This window comes from Muscardinus avellanarius (assembly GCF_963383645.1).
Source record: "Muscardinus avellanarius genome assembly, chromosome: 15".
NCBI classification, from domain to species: domain Eukaryota; kingdom Metazoa; phylum Chordata; class Mammalia; order Rodentia; family Gliridae; genus Muscardinus; species Muscardinus avellanarius.
Genome location: NC_137801.1, coordinates 56636058 through 56651574, shown reverse-complemented (window position 1 = coordinate 56651574; position 15517 = coordinate 56636058). Strand labels below are relative to the sequence as shown.

The 15517-nt window shown below is 38.5% G+C and overlaps 1 protein-coding gene across 1 annotated transcript in view; it reads left to right on the top strand.

Moving 5' to 3' along the window:
• USP34 (ubiquitin specific peptidase 34) overlaps positions 1-15517 on the top strand; it is a gene marked incomplete at both ends in the record, with an annotated part of 249862 nt that overhangs the window by 53792 nt on the left and 180553 nt on the right. The window contains 6 exons of the mRNA XM_080711495.1: positions 1100-1225; positions 1403-1532; positions 3403-3438; positions 3883-4013; positions 6175-6812; positions 12738-12952. Of these exons, the coding sequence (XP_080567621.1) occupies positions 1100-1225; positions 1403-1532; positions 3403-3438; positions 3883-4013; positions 6175-6812; positions 12738-12952 (1276 nt within the window). The remainder of the gene's footprint in view (positions 1-1099; positions 1226-1402; positions 1533-3402; positions 3439-3882; positions 4014-6174; positions 6813-12737; positions 12953-15517) is intronic.

The following is a 15517-nucleotide window of genomic DNA, read 5'->3' as shown; positions in this document are numbered from 1 at the left end:
ATAATTATTTCATTTGTAATTGCCCAGGTTTTAACTTAATATTTATTGTTCATTTATATTGATGATATGTACATATGTTTTATTGACATCCTTGTTTTACTTAGATTCTGGAAACTATACTTATTGTAGGCTTCCCTCTTATAATTATAAAATTAAGCTTGTGGGTTTTTTTGCTTAATGTACATTTGCTTAGGTCAATTTTTATTTTCACTGACATGTTTGGTAATTTTTAATTTTTATCTTATTTATTTATTTTATAGGACTAGGGGTGGAACCCAGGGGTTTTTCTACCTCTGGGTTACACTCCCAGTCCTATTTTATATTTCATTTGGAAACAGGGTCTCACTAAGTTGCTGAGAGCCTTATTAAGTAGCTGAGGCTGGCTTCGAATTTGTTCAATCCTCGTCTCAGCCTCTCAAGCACTGGGAGTACAAGTGTGCGCCGTCACGCCCGTCTTGGTAATTTTTATTTTAAGATAAATATGTCAGGTTTTATTTTCACTATGTTTTAATATGCTGTTTATGATTTTTTTTTTCCGGTAATGTGGATGGAACCTGAGGTATTCTACCTCAGAGCTACACCACCAGCCCTATTTTTGTAGTCTTTATTTTGAAACAGGGTCTCACTGAGTTGCAAGACGTCTCACTAAGTAGTAGCTAAGGCTGTCTATGCACTGTGATTCTCCTGTTTCAGACTTCCAAATGTTAGTCGTGCGGCACCATGCCCAGTATAATATTTGATAATTATATAATATATATATATATATTTTTTTTGTGGTACTGTGGGTGGAACTCAAAGGCTTTCTATCTCTGGGATATTTTCCTAGACCTATTTTTTTTTTTTTATATTTTATTTGGAAACAGGGTCTCACTGAGTTGCTGAGAACCTCACTCAGCAGGTGAGGCTGGCTTTGAACTTGTGTGATCCTCCTGTCTCAGCCTCCCAAGTGCGGGGATTACAAGTGTGCATCTCCACTCCCTGCTGTGATAATTATATTTTACCAACCTATTAAACACTAGCATTTTTATTGGCCATATTCTTGACTTTTCAAGCTGTATAACTTTTCAAGTAATTTAAACTATGTATTTTTATTTTACAGTTGAAACATTGTAGTCGGTATATACATGACTTATTTCCTTCACTCATCAAGAATTTGGATCCTGTACCACTTAGACACCTACTTAATCTGGTCTCAGCTCTTGAGCCAAGTGTTCATACTGAACAGGTAATACATGTGGAATATAATGGTAAATTTTTCCTGTAAAATTACAATTTATTTTGTCATTCATATGATTTCTCTTGTTTTTTTACTTGGTATTGGCCTTTTAATTAGATGAAAAGAAATTAAATTTGTTATGTTTTTCCTAAAATTGTTTACCCTTAATCTCTTTTTCTTTTTTAGACATTGTACTTAGCATCAATGTTAATTAAAGCATTGTGGAATAATGCTCTAGCAGCTAAAGCTCAACTATCCAAACAGAGTTCTTTCGCTTCTTTATTAAACACTAATATTCCTGTTGGAAATAAAAAAGGTTTGTAAAGTGTATATATATTTTTAGGTAATTTGTCCAATGTTTATGATAGAAATTTGAAATATTTTCGGCTATTACAGGTTGAACATTCCTAATCTGAAAATACAAAACTTTTAAACACTGAACTGATGCCAGAAGTATAAAATTTCATGCCTCATATTATCTGCTAAGTCACAGTCCAAACATAAGCACAAGCTAGGTGTGATGGCGCAGTCCTGTCATCCCAGTATATTGGAGGCTTAGACAGGAAGATTGTAGTTTCCAGGCCAATTTCCCCAATTTAGTGGGCTTCTCAGCAACTTAAGACTCTGTTTTAGAATAAAAAAGTAAAATAGAGCCAGCCAGGTGTGGTGGCATAAGGTTGTAATGTTAGTATTTGGGAGACTGAGGCAGGAAGATTGCAGGTTCAAAGCCAGCCTCAGAAGCTTAATGAGGCTCTCAGCAACAGTGGGAACCTGTTTCCAAATAAAACTTAAAATATTTCTGAGGATGTAGCTTGGAGGTAGATGTCCCCTGGGTTCCATTCCTAGTACCAAAAAGATAAAAGTAATAAAATAAAAAAATAGGGCTATGGCTGTAGCTCAGAAGTAGAATGTCCCTGTGTTAAACCGTAATACCAAAAAAAAGCCCCCACCAAAATATAAAACACACACTTGTAATCCTAGTATTTGGGAGGCTGAGACAGGAGGATCTCAGGTGTTCAGCCAGCCTCAACAACTCTGCAACTTAGACCCTGTTTCAAAAGGTAGAATGTTCCTGAATTCCATCCCCAGTAATACGCACACACACACAGAAAAAAAAAAGTAGAGATAGTGCAAATAAAATTACTTTCCTACTCTGTATATATACCTAAAGATGATGGTAGTGTAAAAAATATATGAAGCCAGTCATGGTGGTGTATGCTTGCCCAGTACATGGTTTCTTGAGAAAGGATTGCAGTTTCTAGGCTATACTCCCCAACTTAGCAAGATGCCATTTCAAAATGAAAAGAAGCACTGGGGGTGTAGCTTAGAGGTAGAATGCTCTGGTTTAAATCCCTAATACCAAAAAAAGTGTACATGAAACACAAATGAATTTTGTGTTGAAACTTGGGCCCTGTCCTCCAAATATATCATTAATAATATATTTGTAAATATTCCAAAACAGAAATATATCAAAAATAGGGAACACATTGTATTTCAGATTTCAGATAAAGAGTACTCAATTTGTAATTTTAATTTTAAAGTTAAGTTTTGGCCAGGTGTGGTGATGTACACTTGTAATTTCAGCATTTGGGAGGCTGAGACCAGAGGATTGTGGCCAGCCTCAGCTACTTAGCGAGGCCCTTTGCAACTCAGAGTGACCCTATTTCAAAATAAAGAATAAAAAATAGGGCTGGGGGGTGTAGCTGGGGTAGAATGCCCCTGGGTTCCAAAAAAAAAAAAAAAAAAAAAAAAAAAAAGGTAAGCTTTGTATGGGCAGCGGATTGTAAACAAAAGTTAATGAATTGTGGTGGTGGTTTCTGTTTTTGGTTTACTCTTAAAAGGTAGTATTAAGGTTTTTGTAGTTACTCTATAAAACAAACAGAAAGCTTTGTTTTAGAAAAAAGTTTTAAGAGTATAATTGACTGCATTTTTTTTCTTGAACTTTTTTTCTGCAACGTCAGGTGCTTTATATCTTTTACGTATATAGTTTTCCAAGACATTACATACTTAGAATTTTGATTACTGACATTTTATACTTTTTGTGTACATTTCTCAGGCACCCCTAACAACTATACCAGGGTCCCTTCGTATCTGTATCTTACCATGTAATATAAATAACTGATATGCTGTCCCAAAAAATTGAGTCACTTAGAATGTTTCCCTCCTGTTTTTTCCTTTTCCTTCAGAGGAAGAAGAGCTCAGAAGAGCAGCTCCATCACCTTGTAAGTTGAGTCTTAGAAATGCATGGCAGTACAACTTAGAGTTTTGTTTTGGTGGTCTTTAGGAGTTCATTTATATCATATAATATATTCTTCTCATAGCTATAAAGTTAATTTTGAGAAGAAGACATGAACTATAAACTAGTTATCCATCTCACCACCCCACCCTTTTCTTTTTGGTGATGTTAGCAGTTGAACCCCATTGCATCTCACATGCTAGGCGAGTGCTCTACCAATGAGCTACACCACCATCCTCTTACTCATTTTGCTTCACACCATTAGTGTGTTGAGTCTACTTTAGAAATCATTATCAAATGTTAAGAAATTTAGAGGTTTTATTTTTGGCTACTTAGAATTAAGCTTTGGTAAATAACTCAGAGAGTCAAAGGATGATTCCTTCTATTAAATCTATGTCAATATAAATTAGATACAAAATCTATTTTGTAGGGTCACCTGCAGCAAGCCCTCAAAGCAGTGATAACAGTGATACACATCAAAGTGGTGGCAGTGATATTGAAATGGATGAACAACTCATTAATAGAACTAAACATGTGCAACAGCGACTTTCAGACACTGAGGTATGAAAATAGGCTTCACCTGTTTTTAAAAATTTTTAATTATTTATTTATTTATTTTTGTTGTGCTAGGGATGGAACCCAGGGACTTTCTACCTTTGGGCTACACTCCAAGACCTATTTTATATTTTATTTGGAAAGATGGTCTCACTTAGTTATTGAGAGCTTCACTAAGTAGTTGAGGCTGGCTTTGAAGCTGCGTGGTTCTCTTGTCTCAGCCTCTTAAATACTGGGATTACAAGTGTGCGTCACCACGCCTGCCTTTTTCTGTGTATTTTAAGATGAAGGACACTGAGAACTGCAGAAGCAGGTGGTCACCCTTTTTCCCACTGCCCTCTCCCGCAGCGGACCATAAAAGAAGCCTCTAAGCCAGCACAGAGTGAGGCTTCAATCTTTTTTAAAGGAATTTTCTGTTTATCATTTGGACTGGGAATACAAGAGTAATCTATATTTAGTCCTTTTTTTTTTTTTTGCGGTACTGGGGATGGAACTCAGGGGCATTCATTCTATCTACGAGCTATACCCCTAGCCCTATTTTTGATTCTTTATTTTGAAACAGGATCTCACTGAGTTGCAGAGGGCCTCACTAAGTAGCTGAGGTTGTTTGTGAACTGCGATCCTCCTGTCTCAGCCTCCTGAATACTGGGATTACAAGCGTGCGTCATCATGTCCGGCTATATTTAGTCCTCTTTATGTGGTGGTTTTGTCATTTTAAATTTCATTTTGAGGCTCTGCGTGGTGGTGCACGCTTGTAATCCCAGCATTTGGGAGAATCACGGTTCGCGGACAGCCGCAGCTATTTAGCAAGGCCCTTTGTAACTCAGTGAGACCCTGTTTCAAAATAAATAATTAAAAAAAAAAATAGGGCTGTGGGTGTTGCTCGGACGTAGAATGCCCCTGGGTTCCACCCCCAGTACTGGGGGGAAAAAAAAGTAAATAAAAGAAGATGGAAAAAATAGGGCTGGGAGTATAGCTCAGGAAGAATGCCTCTGGGTTTTATTTTTTTAATTTTTTAATTTTTTTTTTTTTTGGCGGTATTGGGGTTCCTGGAAGCCCTTTTACCTCTGGGCTACACTCCCAGACCTATTTTTATGTTTTTATTTGGAAACAGGGTCTCTTAAGCCAGCGCGATCCTCCTGTTTCTGCCTCCCAAGCGCGGGGATTACAAGCGTGCGCCACCACGCTTGGCTTGTCTCTGGGTTTCATTCCCTGTACTGCAGTAAAAAAAAATTTCATTTTGTATTGTTTAATGAAATATGACAAAACTAGCAGAATTTTATATTTTATTTTTATTTTTATTTTTGTAGTATTGCAGATTGAATCCAGGGACTTCTGCCTCCGGGCTATACTCCCAGACCTATGTTATATTTTATTTGGAAACAGGATCTCTCAAGCCAGCAAGGCTGGCTTCGAACCTGTGCAATCCTCCTGTCTCTGCCTCCTAAGCACAGGGATTACAAGTGTGTGCCATCATGCCCGGTGCTCACCCCTGTTTTTTATTATTTATTTTGAAATGGTTTAAGTTGTGGAGGGCCTCAATAAGTTGCTAAGGCTGGTCATGAACCTGCAGTCTTCCTGTCTCAGCCTCCCAAGTACCAGGATTACAAGTATGTGTTACCACTCCCAGTTCTGTAGTAGCTTTTTAAAAAAGCACAGTCTGAGTGGGGCAAAGTGGTGCGTGGTTGTAATCCCAGTACTTGAGAGGCTGAGACAGGAGGATTGCAGGTTCATGCCTCAGCTACATGGGCCCTCGGCAACTTGTTGGGACCCTGTTTCAAAATTTAAAAAAAATAGGGTTGGGGCTATAGCTTGGTGGTAGCATGCCCCTTGGTTCAATTCCCCAGTACTGCAAAAATAAAAAGCAAAGTGTACCCAAATCAGTTACCTTTTTCTTACTAGTTTGAATATATAAATATATTTGTTAGCTGGACACAGTGACACACCCTTGTAATCCCAGCATTTGGGAGGCTGAGACAGGAGAATTGTGGTTCTCTGCCAGCCTCGGCTACTTAGTAAGGCCCTTTGCAACTCGGTGAGACCCTGTTTCAAAATAAAGAATAAAAAATAGGGCTGGGGATGTGGCTCAGTGGTAGAATGGCCCTGGGTTTCATCCCCCAGTATTACAAATAAGCAAGTAAATAAATATATTTGTTTCTAAATATAGGAATCCATGCAGGGAAGTTCTGATGAAACCGCCAACAGTGGTGAAGATGGAAGCAGTGGTCCTGGTAGCAGTAGTGGGCATAGTGATGGATCTAGTAATGAGGTGAATTCTAGCCATGCAAGCCAGTCAGCTGGGAGCCCTGGAAGTGAGGTGCAGTCAGAAGACATTGCAGATATTGAAGCCCTTAAAGAAGAAGATGAAGATGATGATCATGGTCATAATCCTGCCAAAAACAGTTGTGGTACGGATCTTCGGAGTAGAAAGTTAGAAAGCCAAGCCGGCATTTGCTTGGGGGATTCTCAAGGCCCATCTGAAAGAAATGGGACAAGCAATGGAACAGGAAAGGACCTTGTTTTTAATACTGAATCATTGCCATCAGTAGATAACCGAATACGAATGCTGGATGCCTGTTCACACTCTGAAGAGCCAGAACATGATATTTCAGGGGAAATGAATGCTGCTCATATAGCGCAAGGTTCTCAGGAATCTTGTATCACACGAACTGGGGACTTCCTTGGGGAGACTATTGGGAATGAATTATTTAATTGCCGGCAGTTTATTGGTCCACAACATCACCACCACCACCACCACCACCACCACCACCACCACCACCACCACCATCACCACCATCATGACGGGTAAGCCTTCCTAAGAAAATCAGCTTATATTTCCTTTAGGAAAGTAATATAGCTAATATTATTCAGTTGCAGTTTATTTTAAAGAAGTACTATTAAATCATAATATAACAAAGTATAAATGCAGGTCATAAGTAAATACTAAGTTTTATATTGAGCATATTTTAAAAAGCAAAATGAAGCAGGTAAGATTATTTTATATATAAAATAATTCTCTCTCTCGAGTGAGATACAGTTCTACCTCTGACCTACAGTACTCTAGCCCTTCTTTGTTTTGTTTTGAAACAGGGTTTTGCTGGGACGCCGAGGGTCTCCTTAAATTACTGAGACTGATTTCAAATCTGTGAATACTCCTGTCTCAGTCTCCCAAGTACCTGGATTATAGGTGTATTCCACCAAGTCCAGTTTATTTATTTGTTTTAAGTAGTACTGGGGATTAAACCTAGGGACATTCTACCTCTGAGCTACACTCCTAAATCTTATTTTATTTTTAATTTTGAAACAGGGTCTCATTACATTATGGAGACACTCAGTTGTTAAGGCTGGCCACGAACCATTGATCCTCTTGTCTCAGCCTCCCAAGTACTGGGATTATAAGTATACACCACCATGCCCAGCACAGGCTTATTTATATAAACAGGTAATATGTAAAATAATATTTCAGAAGCTGGGCGTGGTGCACATACTTGTAATTCCAGCATTTGGGAGGCTGAGACAGGAGGATCAATGGTTCACGGCCAGCCTCAGCTACTACTTAGGCCCTTTGCAACTCAGACCCTGTTTCAAAATAAAGAATCAAAAATGAGGCTGGGGGTGTAGCTTGGAGGTAGAATGCCCCTGGGTTCTATCCCCAGTACTGCAAAAAAATTTTTTTTCAAAGTACTATCTCAGTTAACAAGTATGAAAATGAAGACTTTTTTTGCTATTTTCCACTCCTAGAAAGCAAAATGCTCCAGATCCTTTGCCTGGAGCATCACTCCTATGTTCAATGGTGTTTTTCTCCTTGGTGAAGTGGTACTTTGTGGACTTTATTATGGACTGTAACCCCTTTAACCTCTTTATCAGGGCCTTTTCTAACACTGTACCTCCACTTCTCTAAGGAAACTTTTTTTTTTTTTTTTTTTTTGTGGGTTTGGGGATAGAACCCAGGGGCATTCGACCTCTGAGCTACAGCCCCTGCCCTATTTTTTATTCTTTATTATTTTGAAACCGGGTCTCACTGAGTTGCAGAGGGCCTCACTAAGTAGCTGAGGCTGTCCACGAACTATGATCCCCTGTTCTCAGCCTCCCGAATGCTGGGATTACAAGCGTGTGCCACCATGCCCCACCTAAGGAAACCTTTTATACACTCTTTAAAAAAAAAAAAAAAAAAAAAGATGGCCTGGCTTGGTGGCACACGCCTATAATCCCAGTACTTGAGAGAGGCTGAGACAGGAGGATTGCAGGTTTGCAGTCAGCTTCAGCTACTTAGTGAGGACCTTTGGAACTTAGTGAGACTCTTTTTCAAAATAAAGTAAAAAAAAAAAAAAATAGGGTTAGGGTTATAGTTTGGAGGTAGAATGCCCTGCCATGGGGTTCAATCCCCAGCCCCACACACAAACGCAATCTTGCATTTTTCTTCTTTTGAAGTCTTTTTTTTTTTTTTTTTTTGGTGGTACTGGGGTTCCTGGAAGCCCTTCTTCCTCCGGGCTACACTCCCAGACCTATTTTATATTTTTGAAACAGGGTCTCTTAGGCCAGCACGGCTGGCTTTGAACCTGCGCGATCCTCCTGTCTCCACCTCCTAAGCACGGGGATTACAAGCGTGCGCCACCACGCCCGGCCTTTTGAAGTCTTGAATACTCTGTATATTTCATACTTACAGCACATCTCTGTTAAATACCAGCAACTTTTTATGTGTATGTTTTCCCTGTGTGGCTAGTGGATATTATATTTAACAACATGGATTTAAATCTTCAGTTCTTCGTAATTGTCTAAAGGCAGATTGTTCATGCAAACCAGGCTTGTTGGAGTATGCTTGTAATCTCAGTAATTTGAAGGCTGAGACAGGAAATAGAAGATTCGGAAAATAGACTCTCATTAACTTAGGGAGACCTAATTTCAAAATAAAAAAGAGCTGGTGTAACTCTGCTGTAGAATGTATATGGGTTTAATCCCCAGTACAACCAAAAAAAAAGGAAAAAAGATTGCTTAAACTTTCAATAAACTCTGATGATGAAAGAACCTTTAAGAGCCTGGTGTGATGGTATATGCTTGTAATAATAGCATTTGGGAGGTTGAGACAGGAGGAGAGGATAGCAGTTCAAGGACAGCCCCAGCTACTCCTTAAGTGAGGCTCTCTGCAACTCAGTAAGACCGGGTTTTAAAATAAAGAGAATAAAAACTAGGGCCAAGGATTTAACTTGGAGATAGACCCTGGGTTGCATCCCCAGTACCGCGGGAAAAAAAAAAAAAAAAAAAAAGGACAATTAAATGAGTTTTTTGTAGTTTTAGCATGCTAATAAGGAAAATGTCCAGTATAACTTTTTTTTTTTTTATTATCTGTGAAGTAGAACCTGGTACTTAGCAATAAGTGATTTTCTTATTGGTTAGTGTTATCTTATTATTTATTTTTTTGGTACTGGGGATGGAACCCAAGGTGCATTCTACTTCTGAGCTACTCCCTGAGCCTTATTTTTTTATTCTTTATTTTTTGAAATAGGATCTTGCTAACTTGCAGAAATCCTCACTAACTAGCTGAGGTTGACCGCGAACCTGCAATCCTCCTCTCCCAGCCTCCCAAGTACTGGGATTACAAATATGTGCCACAACACCCAACTTGGTTAGTGTTAATATTTTGGGTAAAATACACTAATATTTCATTCAATCTTTTTATCTATGAAATGGGAACAACACATAGCTTATGAAGTTTATTGTGATGATTTCATGGAAAAATGTGATGTCCAAAAATAAGTACTAAAGCTGGGCGTGGTGGTGCACTCTTGTAATTCCAGTACTTGGGAAGCTGAGACGGTAGAATCACATTTGTGGACAGCCTCAGCTACTGCTTAGTGAGGCCTTTTTAAGCACAATGAGACCCTGTTTCAAAATAAAAAGAATAAAAAATAGGGCTGAGGGTGTCGCTCAGAGGTCGAAGTCCCCTGGGTTCCATCCCCAGTATTGCAAGAAAAAAGAAAAAATAAGTACTAAAAGTTATTTTTGTCTTATTTTGATGACTTATTTTGTCATCACAAATAGTAACATTTTTGAGTTGATGAAACATTAATATGTGGTTTGTCAGAATGAGTTTTCTTAGATTCAAGAATTTGATAGAGCCAGGCGTGGTGGTGCATGCTTATAATCCCAACATGTATGATGCTGAGACGAGGATTGGAGTTCACGAACACCCTCAGCTACTTAGTGAGGCCCTTTGCAACTCAGTGACACCCTGCTTCAAAATAAAGAATAAAAAATAGGGCTGGGGGTGTAGCTCGGAGGTAGAATGCCCCTGGGTTCCATCGCCAGTACTGCAAAAAAAAAAAAAAAAAAAAGAGTTTGATAGATCTTTCAGAATTCAGTTTAGTTGTTCAACCGAACTGCATACTTACATAAACTACTGTGTTTCTTTTAAATTTTATTCATTTAATTTTTTTTCAAATTTTATTTTCACTAACAAATTTTAAGTTTAAGGTAGTGTTTCTTAGCCTTAACAAAATTGACATTTGGGTCTGATAATTTACTGTTTTGTATTCACAATGATGGGAATGCCACCCTGTGTCTTGTAGAATGTATATTCTACTTTCTACCTACACCTCCCCGCCAGCCCTATTCTTTCTTTCTCCTTCCTTCCTTTCTTCCATCCTTCCTTTCTTTTCTTCTTTTATTTATTTATTTTTTGTTTGCAGTGCTGGGGATGGAACCCAGGGCATTCTACCTCCAAGATACACCTCTGGTCCAGTAGCTGAGAGCCTTATATTAAGTAGCTGAGGCTGGCTTCGAACCTGTGTGATCCTCCTGTCTGCCTCCCAAGCAATGGGATTAAAAGTGTGCGCCACCAGGCCCGGCTTGTGTCTTTATAATTTAAAAACCCTTATATATTTGATATTATTAAAGACCATTAAATCCCTGGCATCCCCTAAAAAAGGAAAAAAACTCCAAATAACGAATATAGCTGTATTTTCAATTGTGTTATAATTTATATATGTGTGTGTGTATATATGTGTGTACACACACACACACACACACACACATATGTGTGTGTGTTTTAATTATTGGGAATTTAAACTAGGGGCATTCTACCTATGAGCTATACCCCTAGGTATATATTTTTTCTTTATTTCTTTTTTCTTTCTTTCAATATCAGATAAAATATAAAAATATAATATAAATATAGAAAGAAATAAATGTATATTATATATATATATATATATATATATATAGAGAGAGAGAGAGAGAGAGAGAGAGTGTGTGTGTGTGTGTGTGTGTGTTTTAGTGTTAGTTATTATCGGGGATTGAATCTAGGGACATTCTACCTCTGAACTATAGCCCCAGCTATATTTTTTTTATTTTTATTTTTTGGGGTGCTAGGATTGAATTCAGAGGTGTTCTACCTTCGAGCTATACTCCCAGCTCTATTATTTGAAACAGTGTCCACTAAATTGTGGAGGGCCTCACTAAGTAGCAGAGGCTGGCGGAGAACCTGTAATCCTTCTGTCTCAGCCTCCCAAGTACTGGGATTACAAGTATATTTCACCATACTTGGCTTCATGTAATATTTATTTACACACATGCAATGTAAGTATGCTGTGAGTTCAAAGTTTGATCTCTTTTTTTTTTTTTTTTTGGTGGTACTGGGGTTTCTGGAAACCCTTCTACCTCCGGCTGTACTTCCAGACCTATTATTATATTTTTTAAATTTGGAAACAGGAATAGAGATTGCACCTCTTAAAACATTCTTTATAAGCCAGGAGTGGTGGTGTATACTTGTAATTCCTGTACTTGGGAGACTGAGAGAGGAGGATCACAGGTTCAAGGACAGCCTTAGCAAGTAGTGAAACTCTAAGCAATGTAGTGAAAGGGATAGGGTATAGCTCAGAGGTAGAATGCTCCTAGGTTCAACCCCAGTACCATGGAAAATACAATTCTTTATATCTGTAAAATGAATGCATGAAAACATTTTTATTTTTCAAGTAGTTGGTGTCTTACTATAAAGAAAGACGCAACAAATTTATATCCAAAGTACAAATATATCATAATCAGTAATTGCACTTGTTTTTCACTGAAAATGGAAAATTTTTCTTGGGGGTGCTCTCTTGTAGTGGCTCCAGTGGATATGTACAGAGGTGGTGAATCTCTCCCGATATTCTGGTGCTGCTGGAGACTCTGCAAAATGCCCGTTGTGCTAAATGTTTTTGAGTTTAATTTTTTTTTTTTTTTTTTTTTTTTTTTTGTGGTGGTACCAGGAATGGAACCCAGGGGCTTTCTACCTCTGGGCTTTCCAGACCTATTTTATATTTTATTTGAAAACAGGGTCTCGAGTTGCTGAGAGCCTCACTAAGTAGCCGAGGCTGACTTTGAACCTGTGCGATCCTCCTGTCTCAGCCTCCCAAGTGCTGGGATTACAAGTGTGCACCACCATGGCCGACTGAGTTTTTAAATTAATTTTTTTTTTTTTTTTTTGTGATACTGGGGATGGAATCCAGGGGTAGTCTACCTCCGAGCTGCACCTCCAGCCCTATTTTTGATTCTTTATTTTGATTCTTTGAGTTGCAAAGGGACTCACTAAGTAGTAGCTGAGGTTGTCCTTAAACCATGAACCATGAATCTTAGCCTCCTCAGTGTTGGGATTACATGCATGCGCCACCACATCTGGCTTTTGAGTTTTTTTTAAATGACTTACAAAGTATGTTTAAAGTAAGTACTAACTTTGTTCTTTTCTCTGTGTTATAGGCATATGGTTGATGATATGCTAAGTGCAGATGATGTCAGTTGCAGTAGCTCACAGGTCAGTGCAAAATCAGAAAAAAATATGGCTGATTTTGATGGTGAAGAATCTGGATGTGAAGAGGAGCTAGTTCAGATTAATTCACATGCAGAGCTAACATCTCATCTCCAACAACATCTTCCCAATTTAGCATCTATTTACCATGAACATCTCAGTCAAGGTAAGATTCTGTAGTAAGTAAAGATATTATTCACTACTTTTTTTTCTTTTTTCTTTTTGATAGTACTGGGGATGGAACCCAGTGGCATTCTACCTCTGAGCTATACTCCAAGCCATATTTTTTTATACTTTATTTTGAAACAGAGTCTCACTAAGTTTTGGAGAGCCTCCCTATTTTGCTGAGGCTTATGTCAAACCTACAATCCTCCTGTCTCAGCCTCCCAAGTACTGAGATGACAAATCTGTGCTACCAGGTTCGGCTTATGTACCTTCTTCAAAATAAATAATTAATATTATATTTTTGCTGGGTGTGGTGGTGCACACTTGTAATCCCCGCGCTTGGGAGGCGGAGACAGGAGAATCGTGCAGGTTCAAAGCCAGCTTAAGAGACCCTGTTTCCAGAAAAAAAGTATAAAAATAGGTCTGGGAGTGTAGCCCGGAGGTAGAAGGGTTTCCAGGAACCCCAGTACCATCAAAAAAAAAATTATACATATATATTTTTTAAAAGAGAATCACCAATTAATGTTATGTTATTTAAATGCTTCTGCCAAAGCAACTTTATATGATAGTTTTCTTTGCAAGGGAGTGAAATTATTCTAAAAACGATTTGGAATATAAAGCCTTCGTTTCCATCAAGAGATGTTCATCGAGCACAGGCAATATATATTGATAATGTGTAAGGAAATTTTATAGCTGTTTTAGAAGCCAAATGGCTATATAGATTTTATTTTCAAACAATTACAGAGCTGAGTTTAGTGGTACACACTTGTAAGCCAGTACTTGGTAGGCTGAAACAGGAGGATCTCAGTTTCAAGAAAAGCCTCAACAAGTAGTGAGACTCTGAACAACCTGGTGAGATCCTGTTTCAAAATAAAAATGAAAAATAAAATGTCCCTGGGGTCAATCCATAATACTACACACACAAAATAAATTGTAAGAGATTACAAAAGATCTTTTATTTTAGGATTTTATTTATATGAATGGGCTTAGAAAAGGATGGGACAGAGTGATGTTTAAGACCCTTAAAATGAGCTGGGCATGGTGGCTGCACATGCCAGCACCAGGATCACAGGCTCAAGGACAGCTTCTGCAAGCAGTGAGACTCTCATTAACCTAGCGAGACCCTGTTTCAAAATAAAAGTGAAATAGGCTTGGGAGATAGAATAGCTTGGAGATAGAATTCCCTCAGGTTAAATTTCTATTACCACATACACTCAAAAAAGCCTTAAGTGATTTTTCTGTGACAATGAAAATATTTGAGAAGTAATTGTACTTATCTGGCTAAATTGATGTAATATAAGTAATATAGGATATAACCAGAATTGGAATAATGGAGTATAGAGAAGTAAAAGATGAAGTGGCATGCTTCTTTAGTCTCAACACTTGCGAGCAGATGAAGGAAGATCTCTTTAGCCAAGGAGTTTGAGGCTAAATTAAAAATTAAAAAAGAGGAATGATGGTATAGCTCAGAGGTAGAATGCTCCTGGGTAAGAGAATATTCAGTTTAAGAGCTGAGGAAGCCAGCCATGGTGGTGCACGCTTGTAATCCCAACATTGGGAGGCTGAGATAAGAGGACCGCAGTTTGCGAACAGCCTCAGCTTCTTAGTGAGGCCCTCTGCAACTCAATGAGACCCTGTTCCAAAATAAAGGATAAAAAATAGGGGAATTGTAAATAAATTTCATAGACTGCTAAAAGACCATGATTGAACTTAAAGACACAACTCAGGGCCATTCTACCTCTGAGCTGTACCTTCAGCCCTATGTTTTTATTCTCTGTTTTGAAACAGGGTCTCACTGAGATGCAAAGGGCCTCATTAAGTACCTGAGGCTGGATGGAATCCAGGGTCTTTTACCTCTGGGATATACCTCCAGATCTATTTTATATATTTTTTTAAAACAGGATCTCACTAAGCTGCTGAGGCTAGCTTTGAACCTGCAATCCTTCTGTCTTCGCCTCCCAAGTACTGCACCAACATACCTGGCTAGCTTTTTTTAATTTTTGAAACAGGATCTCACTAGGTTGCTGACTTCTAATTACTTGCCGAGGCTGTCCTCAAAACTAAGATTGTCTTTTTTTTAGTCTCCCAAGTACTGGAATTATAAAAGTATCACTAAGCCTGCTGAATCTTTTAATTTAATTTAATGTTTTGGGGAAGTCAGCCACTAAAACTGTAATTGGCCTTTGTTAAAAATTGTAGCAATTGGCCCAGCGTGGTGGTGCATGCTTGTAATTCCAGGGTTTGGGAGGCTGAGGATCGTGCAGGTTCAGAACCAGCCTCAGCTACTTAGTGAGGCTCTTGGCAACTTAGACTCTTTTTCCAAATAAAGTATAAAATAGGTCTGGGAGTATATCCCGTTGGTAGGAAAACCCCCTGGGTTCCACTCCCAGTACCACCAAAAAAAAAAAAAAAAAATGTGGGAATTGCATGAGTATATACAGAGGACGTCTAGAGGAATTTCCATTGGTTAAAGAAATACTTCAGTGCCGTGCCTGGTGGCGCATGCTTGTAATCCCCGCGCTTGGGAGGAGGAGATAGAAGAAGGATCACGCAGGTTCTAGGCCAA